The sequence below is a fragment of the Macaca nemestrina genome, chromosome 7 (assembly GCF_043159975.1).
Source record: "Macaca nemestrina isolate mMacNem1 chromosome 7, mMacNem.hap1, whole genome shotgun sequence".
Taxonomy (NCBI): Eukaryota; Metazoa; Chordata; class Mammalia; order Primates; family Cercopithecidae; genus Macaca; species Macaca nemestrina.
In genome coordinates, this window is record NC_092131.1 from 97,116,646 (window position 1) to 97,134,680 (window position 18,035).

Below are 18,035 nucleotides of genomic sequence, written 5' to 3' on the forward strand. Positions count from 1 at the left end.
GCCTCCCGAGTAGCTGGGATTACAGGCACCCGTAACAACACCTGGATAATTTTTGTACTTTTAGTAGAGACAGGGTTTCACCATATTGGCCAGGCTGGTCTGACTCCTGATCTTGTGATCTGCCTGCCTCGCCTTCCCAAAGTGCTGGGATTACAGGCGTGAGCCACCGTGCCCAGCACCTATGTTTCCCAATTTTAAAATGCTTCTCATACCCCGGAAATGAGTCCACAGGGCGATGACACCTGCATCATGCAGTAGTTAGTATGGGGCACAGATTCCTCAGTTGTATCAGCTTTTATATGCACAAAGAAGATTTTGTCTGTTTCTGGAACTTTAACAGAGTTTCTGGGCTAAATGTGAGGACAGCTGCCTGCAATGAGAGGCAGAGTGGAGGGGACATGAGCAAATGGCCTCCCAGCAATTTGAGGATGTTCCTGTTTGGCACATTAGCCAGGACTGACTGCGTCCATGAAAAACATGGGGATTTCCCCTCCAAAGATGACTGCATAACTTCACTGCTATGGACCAATTAGGAGATGAGAGGCAGCTCTGGAGACACTGCTTAGGAAACCATGAGCCACTGGGGGTAGGGGCACTGATGATATTAGTCATTTCCATGCACAGTGACCACCAGGAACCACCTGGACATGACTCAGAGATCCAGCTTGATGGCAGGCTACCTTCCAAGACACACATTCGCTCTCTCCAAGTGGAGCCTCAAGAAGCCACAAAACATCCAGACGGCGGGGGCAGATCTTCAGCACCCACGAGAAATGGTGAGGAGCTCCAAACAAGGATGGGCTTTGTGGCCCACTGCCTCTGCATGCAGTGACATCGAGAAAGGCTGCAACCGGGCAGAAACGAGCCCTCAGCACAAGAAGGCATGGAGCCTCATGGGGCTAGGACAAACAGAGGCCCTGAGGTTCTTGTAATCTGTGGTTCTTACCCTTGCCTCTTTCCCCATCAGTCCCAGGTTTAATGTCCCTAGACTGTGAATACATTGTGTTCAGTTCAGGTTAATTCACACAGGATCAAGAGTGATTTCAGACACAGGCTTTTTCTAGGACCCTGGCACTTCAGCCACTATATGCCTCTGACCCAGAAAGTACCACCAAGGCCTAGGCAGGAAAACAGCCCTAACTCTCAATGTGGCTTGATGATGGACAAGAAAAGAGGCCACAGGTCCTTTGCCAAAAAACCTCTCCTTTAGTTCTTGGTATCTCCTGCACGTGTTATGTATAAAAGGACCCCCAGGTGAGTTGGGCAGTACTCTCTGAAATCCACTTGATGACAATAATCAGAACCTTATTCAACTTACTGACTTTCCCAATATCAATAGATTTCTATATGTTTTATATCATATACTATCATTTCCCAGAAATGCAATCAAATGCAATCATTCTGCCTGATTTCTGGTACCAATAACCATGCCTTCACATGCAGAGCCAAGAGTAACTGGTGCTGATGCTCTGAAGCCTGAAAATCACATGCTATGGTCTCCAGTTCTATTAATTGAATCAATGCTCCACTTAACCAATCCCATTTTGAAGATAATTCCACAAAACTATTGGGATCTCCTGAAGTGGATAATAACACTTTTGATTAAAGTATTATGTCATTAGCCAAGGATAATGATGGTCTTGTATCTTCTACTTTCGAGTGGAGGAGTGAACAGAGGTACGATTAAACCATATCACCCCTCAGACTGGACCATATATATTCTCCCAAGTTGGCCTCACTGTACTGAATGACGATGTTAATTAAATGACAAAAATTAATCCACCTAACCACCATCATTAACATGCTATCAAAAATGAAAACGGAGCTTTTATTCAAATATGTGATAAGTCTTCCACTTATAACAACAAGGAAATTCAACGTGAGGAATGACATTAATTCAACATTATGGCTGGTTTTACTCACAGAAAAGTCACAGAACTTAAAGTTATGGTTCCCACAGCCACCATAACTGTCACACACCATATATAAACACCAAGATAGGAAAGTGATTACCATAAAGAACAGCAAAATGTTCCATATGCACAGGAGGATGGAGTTACAGCCGCTGGGGGACACATAACTTTGGATATTCGCCCACACTCTTGCATAGTGCCTATGGTATTACTCATTGAGTAGAAGTTGCTTTATTTTCACCTGTTTTGTAAACCTAGAAACTACATCAGTAACTTACTTTTTCATTAAGAAGAGCAAAATTAATATTTATTTCATCAGGAATACCCCAGAATACCACTATTATTAGATTTTTTAAAAATGTTCCCTAGGTTGGACATAGAGGCTCATGCCTGTAATCCCAGCACTTTGGGAGGCCAAGGTGGGTGGATCACCTGAGGTCAGGAGTTCGAGACCAGCCTGGCCAACATGGCAAAACACCCCCCCCCAATCTCTAATAAAAATACAAAAATTAGCCAGGTGTGGTGGTGTGCACCTGTAATCCCAGTTTCTCTGGAGGCTGAGGCAGGAGAGTCACCTGAACCCAGGAGGTGGAGGTTACAGTAAGCCAAGATCATACCACTGTACTCCATGCTGGGCAAGAGAGTGAAACTCCATCTCAAGAAAAAAAAAAGTTCCGTATAAATGTAACCAAGTACTGTGGGTTGTCTTTCTTTGTTTTGAGGTGTTTTGTTGTTTCTTTTTTTTTCTGAGACAAGGTCTCCCTCTGTCACCCAGGCTGGAGTACACTGCTGACATGTTCATAGCTCACTGCAGCCTCAACCTCCTGGGACTTTAAGCCATCCTCCTGCCTCAGCCTCCTGAGTAGCTGAGATTACAAGTGTACACCATCACACTTGGCTAAGTTTTGTTTTACTTTATAAATATTTTAGAATATAAAAATTTTAAAATAGGTATATTTTATAGTATTATATATTATGCTATAAAATATTTTATAAAATAATTTATTTTATAAATTTTATTACAAAATTTAATTTTATAGAGATGCCTTCCCACAGCCACCATAATTGTCACACACCAGCCCAGGCTGGTCTCTATCTCCTGGCCTTAAGTGATCTTCCCACCTTGGCCTCCCACAAAGCACTAGGATTACAGATATGAGCTACTGTGCTTGGCCTTTCTCAAAAAAAAATTTTACTCAAAAAAATTAACACACTGTAAAATTGACATTTTCCATGTGTACACTGCCATAGTTTTAAACACCTATATATATTTGTATAACTCCCACCACAATCAGAATATAGAAGAGTTCTACCACCCAAAAAATGCCTCTGTGCTATCCCACTTTGACCCCCATCTGTAGTCAAATCTTCCAACTCTAGACCCACGGCAAGTAATTGTATATTTTCATCATATAGTTTTATCTTTTCTAGAATATCATATCATTGGAATCATACCGTATTTAAATGTTTGAGACTGGAATCTTTTACCCAACTTAATGCATTTGAAATCCATAAAGGTTGTCATCTGCGTCATTCTTTTTTATTGCTGAGTAGTATTCCATTCTAGAGATGTACTATCTATTGATTGTTTACCTAATAAGCATCATTTCAACATTTCAAACAAATTTTGTACAAGTACATACTCAGGAAGAGAAATAATTTTAAATATTATCAAAGCTAATACATCTCAATATGACAAAACTGTCTAATTACATTCTACCATTCAGAAACACAGTCTTAACATCTTGGAATGAGCGCTATTACGAGATTAGTCTTCCCTTGCATAGCTCTCACTATTGCCTTTCAGATAAGTGTTTTCCATTAGTGTTTTTTAAATAAAAGCAAGTTTGCATTGATATTTCCCTTCTGCCTTGCTAAACTGAAATTTATGGGAAGGTAATACATACTTTGCATTCCCTTTAGATGTGGATTTTCCATCCATAAGGATGCAAATATATTAAAATTCAGCAGGATATGGGGAGATACTGGAATGGCAGATCAATTATTTTAAAAGAAAATCTCTAATCACCAAGGACTTTGATATTGAGGGCAAGACGCTGTTGTGAATAAACATTTTCCTTTCAATATACACTAAATGTGATCCTGTACAAATACCACCTCCCATGCGGCTGTCTGAAGGATCTTACTGCGAGGCACACACAGGAAGCCAAATTAAAAATTATGTAAGCAGTCACTGTTTGTTTAAATTTCAGAGGAAGAAAACATAAACCCACATCCAGAAAAGCTAAATAAGAGTACAAAGTTGGCTGAACAAATCAATAGAATTCTCTTTATAAACTGCCCCATTAAAGTATATAAATGTATACATACTGCATATTTAATCTGTAACCCATATCTTGTCTATTTACAATACATATATTTAAGAATACAGGAGTCACAAACACAAACACCTAGAGGAAAAAGGAAGTTACAAAATAAGCCAAAGGAATCAGACGGCTCCACTAACCATGAAGCAGCAACTGGACACAGTGATAGAATGAAAAGTGAGTTACATGGCAATGAGAGGTCAAAACTGGAAGGTGTTTTCAGAAGACAATCAAGCCTACCAAAAGGCCAAGTCTGTTCTTATTTTTTATACCACTTTTCAGGAGGTTATGGATCATGCAATCAAGGTGTATAAATTTAATTCTCTCTCATCTCCAAGACTGGTCTCTAAAAGTGATTACCCTGCAATATTGACTGTCTAATCTAATAGCAAAATTTGAATCATGTATGTGTGTCCATATACCTTGCTCAAGTATATGATGGTATAAAACAGTCAGTAAATTACATCCCATGAGACAAACCAGCCCGCCGCTTGCTTTTACAAATAAAGTTTGACTGAAATACACCGCTGTCTACTTGTTCCTGTGTTGTCTATGGCTAATGTCATGTGACCTCACCTTGAGTAGTTGTGACAGAGACCTGTGGCCTACAAAGCTCTGGCCCTTTATAAAAACAAAAGTTTACCAAGCCCTGTTGAAATACTCTAAAACTTTGCATATTCAGCAATATTTGTCCACTGACCTGCTATAAGTTTTTTGCATGTTTATTAACAGGAGATACTTAAAAAAATGGTTGCTTGTACATTGCTGAGCACTTTCTAATGTAAAATTTATACTCATCGTAACTTCTTAAAACAAGTCCACAGGCTGTCATTAGTCTCCCCAATTGGCAAAGAGGAAAGCAGAGCCTGGTGGCTAAATGGCCATCACAGGAAAGCTGGAGAGTTAGGCCTTGGCGAGCACTCTGGATTAGGCTTCCTCTGAGTTACCTGGGTATGCTGCTCTTTTCACTGTACCACACCTGTGCCAACAGAATACAAAAACAGCACACCTCACCTGACCAGGAGGCAGCTGTACATGGTAGTGAACAAGGCTCTGGAATCCAAAAGATCAGTCCCAACTCTGCTACTTTTTATTATTATTATTATACTTTAAGTTCTAGGGCACATGTGCACAACCTGCAGGTTTGTTACATATGTATACATGTGCCATGTTGGTGTGCTGCACCCATTAACTCGTCATTTACATTAGGTATATCTCCTAATGCTATTCCTCCCCACTCCCCCCACTCCACAAGAGGCCTCGCTGTGTCATGTTCCCCTTCCTGTGTCCAAGTGTTCTCATTGTTCAATTCCCACCTATGAGTGAGAACATACGGGGTTTTGTTTTCTATTCTTGTGATAGTTTGCTGAGAATGATGGTTTCCAGCTGCATCCATGTCCCTGCAAAGGACATGAACTCATCCCTTTTATGGCTGCATAGTATTCCATGGTGTGTATGTGCCACATTTTCTTAATCCAGTCTATCATTGATGGACATTTGGGTTGGTTTCAAGTCTTTGCTATTGTGAATAGTGCCGCAATAAACATACGTGTGCATGTGTCTTTATAGCAGCATGATTTATAATCCTTTGGGTATATTCCCAGTAATGGGATGGCTGGGTCAAATGGTATTTCTAGTTCTAGATCCTTGAGGAACCGCCATACTGTCTTCCACAATGGTTGAACTAGTTTACAGTACCACCAACAGTGTAAAAGTGTTCCTATTTCTCCACATCCTCCCCAGTACCTGTTGTTTCCTGACTTTTTAATGATCGCCATTCTAACTGGTGTGAGATGGTATCTCATTGTGGTTTTGATTTGCATTTCTCTGATGGCTAGTGACGATGAGCATTTTTTCATGTGTCTGTTGGCTGCATAAATGTCTTATTTTGAGAAGTGTCTGTTCATATCCTTTGCCCACTTTTTGATGGGGTTTTTCTTGTAAATTTGTTTGAGTTATTTGTAGGTTCTGGATATTAGCCCTTTGTCAGATGAGTAGATTGCAAAAATTTTCTCCCATTCTATAGGTTGTCTGTTCACTCTGATGGTAGTTTCTTTTGCTGTGCAGAGGCTCTTTAGTTTATTTAGATCCCATTTGTCAATTCTGGCTTTTGTTGTCATTGCTTTTGGTGCTTTAGACATGAAGTCCTTGCCCATGCCTATGTCCTGATTGGTATTGCCTAGGTTTTCTGCAAGGCTGGTTCAACATATGCAAATCAATAAATGTAATCCAGCATATAAACAGAACCAAAGACAAAAACCACATGATTATCTCAATAGATGCAGAAAAGGCCTTTGACAAAATTCAACAGCCCTTCAAGATAAAAACTTTCAATAAATTTGGTATTGATGGAACATATCTCAAAATAATAAGAGCTATTTATGATAAACCCACAGCCAATATCATACTGAATGGGCAAAAACTGGAAGCATTCCCTTTGAAAACTTGCACAAGACAGGGATGCCCTCTCTCACCACTCCTATTTAACATAGTGTTGGAAGTTCTGGCCAGGGCAATCAGGCATGAGAAAGAAATAAAGGGTATTCAATTAGGAAAAGAGGAAGTCAAATTGTCCCTGTTTGCAGATGACATGATTGCATGTTTAGAAAACCCCATCGTCTCAGCCCAAAATCTCCTTAAGCTGATAAGCAACTTCAGCAAAGTCTCAGGATACACAATCAATGTGCAAAAATCACAAGCATTCTTACACACCAATAACAGACAAACAGCCAAATCATGAGTGAACTCCCATTCACAATTGCTTCAAAGAGAATAAAATACCTAGGAATCCAACTTACAAGGGATGTAAAGGACCTCTTCAAGGAGAACTACAAACCACTCCTCAGTGAAATAAAAGAAGGCACAAACAAATGCAAGAACATTCCATGCTCATGGATAGGAAGAATCAATATCGTGAAAATGGCCATACTGCCCAAGGTAATTTATAGATTCAATGCCATCCCCATTAAGCCACCAATGACTTTCTTCACAGAATTGGGAAAAAACTACTTTAAAGTTCATATGGAACCAAAAAAGAGCCTGCATTGCCAAGACAGTCCTAAGCCAAAAGAACAAAGCTGGAGGCATCATGCTACCTGACTTCAAACTATACTACAAGGCTACAGTAACCAAAACAGCATGGTACTGGTACCAAAACAGAGATATAGACCAATGGAACAGAACAGAGCCCTCAGATGTAATACCACACATCTACAACCATCTGATCTTTGACAAACCTGAGAAAAACAAGAAATGGGGAAAGAATTCCCTATTTAATAAATGGGTGCTGGGAAAACTGGCTAGCCATAAGTAGAAAGCTGAAACTGGATCCCTTCCTTACATCCTATACAAAAATAAATTCAAGATGGATTAGAGACTTAAATGTTAGATCTAAAACCATAAAAACCTCTGCTACTTTCTAGCTTTCTGTCCTTGAAAAATATACCTAAAATTCAAGACATGGGAACATCTCTCAATGGGTCAAAACAGATTCTTACAGGTTGTTAGAATAATTAAATCACTCAATGGGTATTCACTGAAAGCCTTTTCTCAGACAGACACTGTGCGAGGGCTCTTTGTATATAGAGGAAACCAAATAGATGTGGTCTGATAATATTTATACAGAAATTAGCAGAGTTCCTTACACATAAACCCTCAGTAAGTAGTATTAGATTGGTGTTGCTATTCTATTATTTATTATTATTAATTATATTAGTAATAGTCATAAAACAGCCTATGTGTTTGGGAAGAATGGATGAAAAGAATTTGATGAAGGTGGTCAGTAATCTGACTCCCTTTCTTAGCTCCCTCCAACATTCCCCACAGAAAGTGACTAGGACAAAGTCAGAGACTGGCTGACAAAGCCTCGGGATGGTGCCATTTTCCCTCTGCACACAGCCCAGCAGCCTGTGCGCCATTTCTCCATACCTTTTGTCCAAGGCAAAGCTTGGACTTACTGCCATACCCAGTGTCTACAGCAGGCACAGCAAGCACTGCCCGTGTGCTGCCGATTCCTTCTGCCCTATGAGCGATGCAGCATTGAGCCCATGGGGTTCCTGTGCATCCCACTCATTCAGTGCACTAAGCAGTTGCGATGGTCAGCTAGAGCTGCCTGGCAGGATACATGATGACCTACATGATGTGGTTTCTGTTCACTTCTCTGCCATCTCCTCCCATTGCCCCCTCACTGCCTCTTCTCCAGCCTTACTGCTTCCTTGCTCTTCCTGAAACATCAGGGACACTCTTGCTATCCTGGGGCCTTTATGCTTGCTGTTTCTCTTTTTCCGGAAGGCTTTTCTCTAGCTATGCACGCAATCCACTTCCTCACCTCCTCCATATCTTTGAGTGAAGGTTATCTTCTTGGAAGAGGTCCTTCCTGACCACTCTGTACAAAATGATAACACCTCCCACCCCCAGCACCTACTCTGCTTTCTTTCTCTCCATGACACTTTATGTTCTGATTATATCTATAGCATGCCACCTTTCCTAGTGGAAACTCCATGAGGGAGGCAACTTTTTTCTATTTTGTTGACTACTGTCTCCCTAGCGTCTAGATCTGCATCAACACAAGCAGGCATTTAACAGGTGCAAAGGAAAGAAGGGAAGGAAGAAGAACAGGGAGATTGAGCCCATGATGGACCCTGGGATGTGGCTGACACACCATCACATGTTGAGGTACGACTTTCAAGATCACAGAAAAATAGTAAAAATTACGTCATTGAAGTGTAGAGAAACTGACGTACTTGTTTAATTTTGCAACCTGGAGGTCCTTTCCTCTCCTCTGTGGTTTTTCACTCTGCTTCTCTGTGATCACTAACCTGAAACTATGCAGCTGCCAAGCAATTTCTGGAAATATCTCACTGGGGAACTTCTCTAAATCACTCAACTCACCCACGTAAGCGCGCGCCAAAGCTAGTTATTCACAACTCCAACTGCCAAATGAAATGTCAGGGAAGGACATACCCCATTGTGGAATTACATGGATTATGGGAAGGGAGAATGATCCTTTCTTTCATAATTATTAGTTATTGACCATGACAATGAGCCCATTCAATCTTGATAATTATCCTTGTGTTTAAAAGGACACAGTGGACACAGAAAAATAAATGTCTTCCTTTTGTGATCAACTTTTTTTGATCTCCAGTTCTGAGTTCTCCCATTTGCAGAATTGTACTTCCAAACTCATGTTATACACATAGTTCTGTGCACAGTCCCAGGATTCGGACAGTCCTGGAGTTAGATCCTGTCTCTGACACTTACTAGCTGGATGACATTAAACAAGTCACTAAAATTCCCCAAACTTCTATGTCATTCTGAAAAATAAGCAATGTTAAAAATAATTATAAACACTAATGAATACAACCATAATCATGGCAGTGAGCACTTGTTAGGTGCTTGTGACTGCCAGGTACTAGGCTAAGGCCTTCATATTTTTTGAGCCCCATAGACAAACTTAACTAATCTGTATTATTCTCTGCCTATCTGAGTCTTACTCATTCTCAAAAGGAGTTCTCTTCAAGCCTTTCCTGACCACCCTGCTCAGAATAACCTCCCCCACTTATCTCAACTGGTTATCTAGCACTGAGTAGAGAGTGGTTGGTATTGCTGGTCATTTTTTCCAGTGTCTGTGTCTAATCCCAGTTTCCCCATCAGCACCTACAGCAAGAACCAGAATAGACCATATGCATTTTCTAAATACTTAGCTAATTTTACAACGCATGTTAAAAGCGTCTTGTAAAATAAGTACTAGGAGAATGCTGACTAGAGGAGAAAATGAGGAGGAAAAAACCAGATAAGAAAAAAAATAAAAAATAAGTTCCTCTTCCTCCGAGTTCCCTTAACTTTAGCTTCATCACATTTAGTCTGACACTTGGAAACTCCTTTCTTTAGGGCCCTAACCACCTAGGGACTCCATGTATCACCCTTCCCCAATGCAACTAAATTTGTCATGACTTTTCGAGCCTTTGGCAATGGTTGGAAAGTCAACTACAGTGATAATATGAATCAATATACATGCATACCATATAAACAAGGTTTGCAGAAAGGCTGAGAGAAGAAGAAAAATGACATTTCTACTCTTCAAGAGCTTATACTCTAACAAGAGAGACTGACTGCTAAACAACTGGGTGTGTATACACAAACACCTATATAAAGGTATATATATATACACACACACACACACACACTCCCATACATATATATCCACATGTGTGTGTATGTGTGTGGAGATATTGGTATGTGGCAGTAGTCTATGGTGCTCTCACCTCCTCTTTAGCCACAAGTCTTGGTGAAGAGATCGTCCTCTGAGGCTAAAAGAGTTAAAAGATCAGAGTTAGTCAGCTCAGGCGACTATAACAAAACACCACTGACTAGGTGGCTTAAACAATAGAAACCCACTTCCTGCCTTGCAGATGACTCCTTTCTCACTGTGTCCTCACATGGTAGAGAATGAGAGACCTCCAGTGTCTCTTTCTCTTGTATGAGGACACCAGTTCCATTGGATCAGGGCTCCACGCTTCTGACCTTACTTATCCTTAATCGCCTCCTAAAGGCCGTATCTTCAATAGTCATGTAAAGGTTAGGGATTCAACATAAGAACTTGGTCTGGGGGACACAACTTAATCTAAGCAATGACTCTTTATCCATCAGCATCCAGACATACAAAGTCACCTAAAGGAGACGATATGGGTGCCAGGCCACCATGATAAGATATCAGCCTTACTGAAGTGATAACATACAATTAATGAAATAGTGTATCAATCAGAAAAAGGGAGAGGTCATGCCAGCAAGCCTCAATAAAAGTTTGGACTTGTTCAGAAGGAAGGAGAGAGAGCCTATGCCACAGGACATTAAAATCCAGGCTTCCTGGACTAAGTGGGCTCACAGAGAGAGATGGATAAAGGTGGCCCTAGCAGACAAAGTGTGAGTATGTCAAGTTCTAATTTGTGGCTCAGTACTTATTGTGAGATGGTGTATGAAATGCCATTCAGCATTTCCCAATTCTCATGTGACTTCTCCTAAAGGCTGACTGTGGGGAGGAAATGCATTTCAAGTATTTCCAGGCCCTGAGATAATAATTTCTCCTAACTGGTTAATGAAGTAGGCATTAATTATGATTGGACTTTCTGTGTGATTTGACAACAATGAAGAATGAGCTGTTTACATCGAAAGAACATTAGAGTATTTAGTTTTTTATTATTATTTGAGATGGCATCTTGCCCTGTCACCCATGCTGGAATGCACGGGCACAATCACAGCCCACTGCAATCTCCGCCTCCCAGGTTCAAGCAATTGTCATGCCTCAGTCTCCTGAGTAGCTAGGACCACAGGCATGTGCCACCATGCCCAGCTAATTTGCATATTTTAGTAGAGACAGGATTTCACCAGGTTGGCAAGGCTGGTCTTGAACTTCTGACCTCAAGTGATCCACCCGCATTGGCCTCCCAAAGTGCTGGGATTACAGGCATGAGCCACCACATCCAGCCTAGTCTTTAAAGTATTTAATTCTCATGGCAAATTAGTTGTGATTATCATTTATAGCTCAGACTCATAACCATTTGGTTATCATGAGTCAGTCCTCTGAGCTAGATGACCACTGGACAGTGAGTACATGCATGCAGACTTTCTCAAGGACTTACTCAGTGACACCCTTGCCCAGGACCAGTTTGCCTTCCCCTCTCTACCTCCTCCTCCCGTTGTAATCCCTTCTCTCTACAGATTTCTCCACAAAACAGACTGAGGTTAGTGCTCAGAGTAAAAATGACATGCTATGAAAATGAAGGCAGGCTGATTATTGCATTCATCACACAGTTGGAAAAAGCACCACAGAGAAGGTTTCCACTAGGCCTTGAAGAATGGGAAGGATTTCAGTAGAACAGAATGAATATGAGGTAGATGATATGTTTGGCTCTGTGTCCCCACCCAAATCTTATCTTATAGCTCCCATAATTCCCACATGTTGTGAGAGGGACCCATGGGAGATGACTGAATCATGGGGCGGCTCTTTCCCATGCTGTTCTCATGATAGTGAATGGGTCTCATGAGATCTGATGGTTTTATGAGGGGAAGTGTGATAGTTAATACTGAGTGTCAGCTTGATTAGATTGAAGGATATAAAGTATTGATCCTGGGTGTGTCCGTGAAGGTGTCGCTAAAGGAGATTAACATTTGACTCAGTGGGCTGGGAAAGGCAGACCTACCCTTAATCTGGGTGGGCACAATCTAATCACCTGCCAGTGTGGCTAGAATATAAGCAAGCAGAAAAATGTGAAAACAGAGACTGGCCTAGCCACCCAGCCTACACCTTTCCCCCATGCTGGATGCTTCCTGCCCTCGAACATCCGACTCCAAATTCTTCAGTTCTGGAACCTGGTCCGCTTGCTCCTCAGCCTGTAGACGGCCTATTGTGGGACCTTGTGATCATGTGAGATAATATTTAATAAACTCATATATATATATAGAATATATATATGTATATTCCATTAGTTCTGTCCCTCTAGAGAACCGTAATACAGGGAGTTTTCTTGCACGAGCTCTCTCCCTTTGCCTGCTGCCATCCATGTAAGACATGACTTACTCCTCCTTGCCTTCTGCCATGATTGTGAGGCCTCCCCAGCCACGTGGAACTGTAAGTCATCCAGATTAAACCTCTTTTGTAATTTGCCCAGTCTCACTATGTCTTTATCAGCAGCATGAAAATGGACAAATACGGTAGGTAAGAGAGGAGGAAACATGTGAGTTGACAAATGATGACCCCACAGAACATGAAAAGCAGGGAAAGTAAGAGTCTACCATTATTCACAGGTGTTTGGCTTGAACGACTAGGTGAATAATGGTGATATTGCCAAGAAATCATGGTCTCCTGTTTGAGGTGGTTCTTCAGGCAGACAGTGAATTCTGTCAAGACAAGTTGAAAGCAGGTTCCTATGAGACATCCAGTAGGGTGTGGATCCAGAGCTCAAGTCTGGCTAAATCCTCTTCCAAGCAATGTATCCTTTCTTCTAAGCGTACATTCTCACCTTTTGGTTTCACAGCTGGATTTGGCACTTGCAATATTTTAGGCTCTGCCTGTCCTGTTTCTCACATTCCTTCTTCCTTGCCCCTCATCCTTACTTTCCTCTTTTGCCCCATCATTCCATTTCCCCCATAACAGTAGACGAACACTTCACTTTCTTTGCTGATGCTGGTGAGCCTGGAGGTGACTGTAGAATTCAGACATTGCTGATATTTGAGGTCCTGTCCCACTGCCACAGGCTTAACCTGGCACCAGAGCAGCGTTGGTACACAACAGAGGAGGCAAAGTCCTAGGGGTCCCTCAGGCCACAGATGCTCACTCCTTGCTTGACCCCTCTGGAAAGCTAAAAGCAAAGTAAGTTAAACTGAGAACACTGGACAAAAATCTGATTATCCTTGCTCTACACCAGGCTTGCCACATGCCAGCTCCTTCCTTCTTCTTCATTTCTTCCCCATTCCACAAAAGGTATAGAAAGTCACTGGCTATTAACTAGGAAGAAACAGATAAGCCAGATCTATAATACAGAAGAACCAATTCCCAAACTCTCAGGTGACATGAATTCTGCAGGAATTCCCTCTTCGTTAAAAAGAAAAAAAAAAAAAAAAAACCAGAAATGATAAATTCAGAGTTAAAATCAACATCAAATTTCAACTAAAAAGTTTACACCTGCCTGAACCTCTAATTTCAATTATCATATATAATGAAGTTGAGTTTTTCAAAAACCACAAATGTTGATTTTAATTAAATCATAAACCAAAGAAAACTCACAGGAAAAACAGGAACAAATACCCAAGTAACCTGAATGCACACGTCGCTATCATTGTTTTTGTATTAAACAAATAACAGCTGAGCACACGCTATGTGCTATGTGCAAGGCATGAAGCTAGACTCTTAGAAGACAAAGACAAATGTGTCTCCCCAGCCACGCCAATCCTCCAGATTAACACAGCCTAGTGGAGAAGGTAAGTAAGGGAGCCCCTCTTCTGTACCATGTGATAAACTGGCAGTGGGACAGGCCCTTAAATATCGGACTCCAAGTTCTTCACTTTTGGAACTCAGACTGGGTAGTGGGACAGGCCCAGCTCAAACAGGCAGGACAGAGGGGAGGAGCCACTGAGGAGGGAGGTGGGTAGGCAGACCTAGACTGCAAGGGATCCTAGGGGTCTGATCAGCAGCACTCCTGTCCCTCTGTCCTCTGCAAGCATGTCACACCCAGCAAATCTATGGCACTCAAGTAGTGAGAACCTCAACCCTGAACGGTAGAATCAGTCTTGGTCTTTGTTTTGTACTTTCTAGGTCAGAAAAAGAGGAGCAAAAGATTCATTTTTGAGAACAAAGGTTAAAAAAATGGTTGCATTAAAAGGGAAAATCAAATGACCAGAATAACCTATTCTTGAAGGAATCTGCCTATTCTAAGCTTTCTGGATTTAGCCTGCAGAAGATAAAACAGCCAACCCATCAACCCCTCATCTACTATCATGGACCAGCCCACCCTTCCAGACACACATCACACCACAAAGCTCCCAGAGCCTCCAATCCAGGTAGAGCAAAACACTCATCACCCCAACAGCACCCATCCACACTTCAGGCCTGTGATCACCAGCTTTCATCACCTGGCAAGCACACTATCCTCTGTGCCAACTTGGACACTGCTCCACAGATAACATGCTTTCATTTTCCACACACTGATCCCCTCCTTCCAATGAGCTGCCAGGAGACCAGGCTGAAACGTTTTGCAGGTACAGCTCTGATATCCAGTTGGCTCTTATGCTCTGCTTTGTAGTGTATGATCTCCCAGAAAATCATAGTTGGAGGGTAGAGTCACTTTCTTACCCACCTCTATTTCCAATAGCAACTTTCACACTGCCTGGCCTAGAGTAGCAATCAAATATTTCTGTTTGGTCAACAAAGACAATAAAAGTTATTATACAATTATTTTTATTATTTTTATTTTTTATTATTTTTTTGAGACAGAATCTCACTCTGTCACCCAGGCTGGAGTACAGTGGTGCGATCTTGGCTCACTGCAAGCTCCGCCTCCCGGGTTCGTGCCATTCTCCCGCCTCAGACTCCCGAGTAGCTGGGACTACAGGCACCCGCCACCACGCCCGGCTAATTTTTTTGTATTTTTAGTAGAGACGGGGTTTCACCATGTTAGCCAGGATGGTCTCAATCTCCTGACCTCATGATCCGCCCGCCTTGGCCTCCCAAAGTGCTGAGATTACAGGCATGAGCCACCGTGCCCAGCCATGACAATAAAAGTTCTAAATCGTTTAACAGCAGTTGCTTCAAAAAAATTCCTTCTGAGTATGAAAATGTTAGCATATCAAAGCCAAGAAGCCCACTTGTATTTTCTGGTCAGGAAAACATAGATGAAGATTAACTTTATTATATAATTCAACATGTTACCTTCTGTATACTGACCTGATTTAATGATCTACTTCATTTGCATATTGTTTAGTAGAAACATGTATTTCAAATTTATAAATAACTATAAAGTCAAAAAAAGTTTACCAAATGGATTTTATAAAATGTAATGCCAAATAAAAAAACAGTTAAAGTCATTTATGAGTAGTGGTGTCTTAATACAGTAGTGCTTGCTAACACATAAGGCCATGATAGCCTCCAAACATCCATGGTCCCTTCTCCAGTGAAACCCCAATATATGGAATAAGCAATTAGTTTTGTTTCTAAAAGTGAAACTAAAAATCCAAGTTGAACAACCAGTTTCCTATGCAATTGTAACACTAACCTGGAACACAGAAAAAGTAACCCCTTACTTCAACATGGAAACCTACTTCAGTGTCAGTAATGACAGACTTTTTAAAAAAAATTAATTACATCAGTCACTTAAATCATGAGTTGGTAATCTGGGGATTTAATTTAAATTATACTCACCTTTGAAATAGAATATTTGTGTCACTATATTTGGTTAATTGTATTGAAATACTAAAGTTTTGTTAACTTTTTTTAAAAGAATGCATATGAAGTCCTTCACAGGTAAGTGCACACACACGTGTAAAACAGAAGGAAATTCAAATCCTTAGGCAGTCAAATGGGGACGTACATTCATACACTTCTTAGGAGTAATCATATGCACGGTTTGTCTACAGGTATGACTGGGCAACAGTGTAGTGAGAGAGACAAACATATACTTAAAAAAAAAATTCCAGGAAAAGTTATGCACTTAACTTCTTTGCCAGGAGACAGATAAAAGAGAATTCATCCAATATGGCTTTTAATGTCCTAAAGTATTCTGGAAGAGTTATTTGTAATAGCTTTAAAATGCCCAGAGGTCAATCCTAAAACTAATGGGAACACCGGGTCCAATCAATATTGCATTAATTTAAATTCCTGTAAACAACATTCTCCCCATCTGAGCTAACCACGAAAATAACTCCTAACCAAATTTTCCAAGGGGAGGGGAAGGGGAAGGGGAAGAGGGAGGGGGAAGGCGAGAGGGAGGGAGAGAGAGAAAGGGAGAGAGGGAGGGTGAGGGAGAGAGGGAGGGAGACAGGGAGAGAGGGAGAGAGACAGGGAGAGAGGGAGAGAGGGAGGGAGACAGGGATAGAGGGAGGGAGACAGGGAGAGAGAGAGGGAGACAGGGAAAGAGGGAGGGAGACAGGGAGAGAAAGGGAGAGGGAGGGAGAGGGAGGGAGAGCGAGACAGAGTGAGGTGGGGAGAGAAGCGGGGAGAGGGAGAAGGGGGTAGAGGGAGAGGGAGAGACAGGGAGAGAAGGAGAGGGAAAGGGAGAGAGAGGGAGAAAGAGAGAGGGAGAAAGAGAGAGGGAGAGAGGGAGAGAGAGAGAGGGAAAGAGAGAAAGAGAGAGAGATAGGGAGAGAAAGAGAAAAAAAATGAGAGCCCAGCTCTGTTCTCACCTCTGGTTCTTCTGGTGCATCCCCTCCAAGGGAAGTTTTCTGAAGATCAAAGATGCCGTTGCTGGACACCCGCCTCTGCTCAGGAGAGGCATAGGCCTCCTCCGAGTCTGTTTCCACCACATGGAGGTGGCTGGCTTCTTCCTGGCTCCAATCCAATTCTTCTTCAGACTGTTTCAAGGAGCTACTGCTGCTCTTGGGAAAGATCCCTGCAGTGGACAGACTGCTGGGCACCGAGGTGTAGGAAGACTGTGGCCCGGAGTAAGGCCGGCCCTCTGGAGCCAAGGCCTCAGCCTCCAGGAGATCAGGCACCGAGAGGCTTAGGCGGCGGTCCAAGTGATGCCTTGCCCTTAGATCTGGGGGCTTACTTGGGTTCTTTTTCACCTTCTTCTTGCTCAAGTTGATCAACAATGGCCTGGTCCGCTGTTTTAATGAGCCCCAAACAGATGGTTTTTCCAGATCCATGGCTGCATGAAGACCCAAGAAGCCACTTCTCAAGAATACGCCTCAGTGACTCCTATAAAACAGAATATATTTAAAAAAAAAAAAAAATGAACGTTCATGGTGGCAGTAAGGCACATCAAAGTGGGAAATATGACTCAAAAATCTTAGTTTCCAAAAAGTGATTAAGACTGCAACATTTGATTGCTAACTTGTATAAATATTGGGAAAAGCATTTTTAAAGAACTTTTTAAAAGAATTTTATCAGAGCAATTGTAGAAACATTAAAACGACGAATGAGATTATAAGGCTGGCACCAAAAACAAATGCTTCATGAAAAGATAACTTTCTTGTTTCCTCCCCAGAGAAGGCAGAGCTACAGACATTCACAAGAACACTAACAGCAGCTGTTCTTCAGTATGATCAAGGGGTGGGGACTTTCTACTTCTCTAAACTGGAGGTCAAC

The 18,035-nt window shown here is 41.7% G+C and overlaps 1 protein-coding gene across 2 annotated transcripts in view; it reads right to left on the bottom strand.

The window, feature by feature from the left end:
* The window catches only part of LOC105479363 (multiple C2 and transmembrane domain containing 2), a 262,013-nt gene that overhangs the window by 178,029 nt on the left and 65,949 nt on the right, over window positions 1–18,035 (bottom strand). Inside the window, exons 1-3 of one of the 2 annotated variants that reach the window (XM_071100616.1) lie at window positions 17,132–17,351; window positions 15,921–15,955; window positions 10,504–10,526 (exon numbers count right to left, since the gene is read on the bottom strand). In XM_071100616.1, coding sequence (XP_070956717.1) covers window positions 10,504–10,526; window positions 15,921–15,955; window positions 17,132–17,253 — 180 coding nt within the window. In that variant the 5' untranslated portion in view covers window positions 17,254–17,351. Of the gene's footprint in view, window positions 1–10,503; window positions 10,527–15,920; window positions 15,956–17,131; window positions 17,646–18,035 lie in introns of those variants that run through there. The other variant, XM_011737316.3, reaches the window with a different exon arrangement.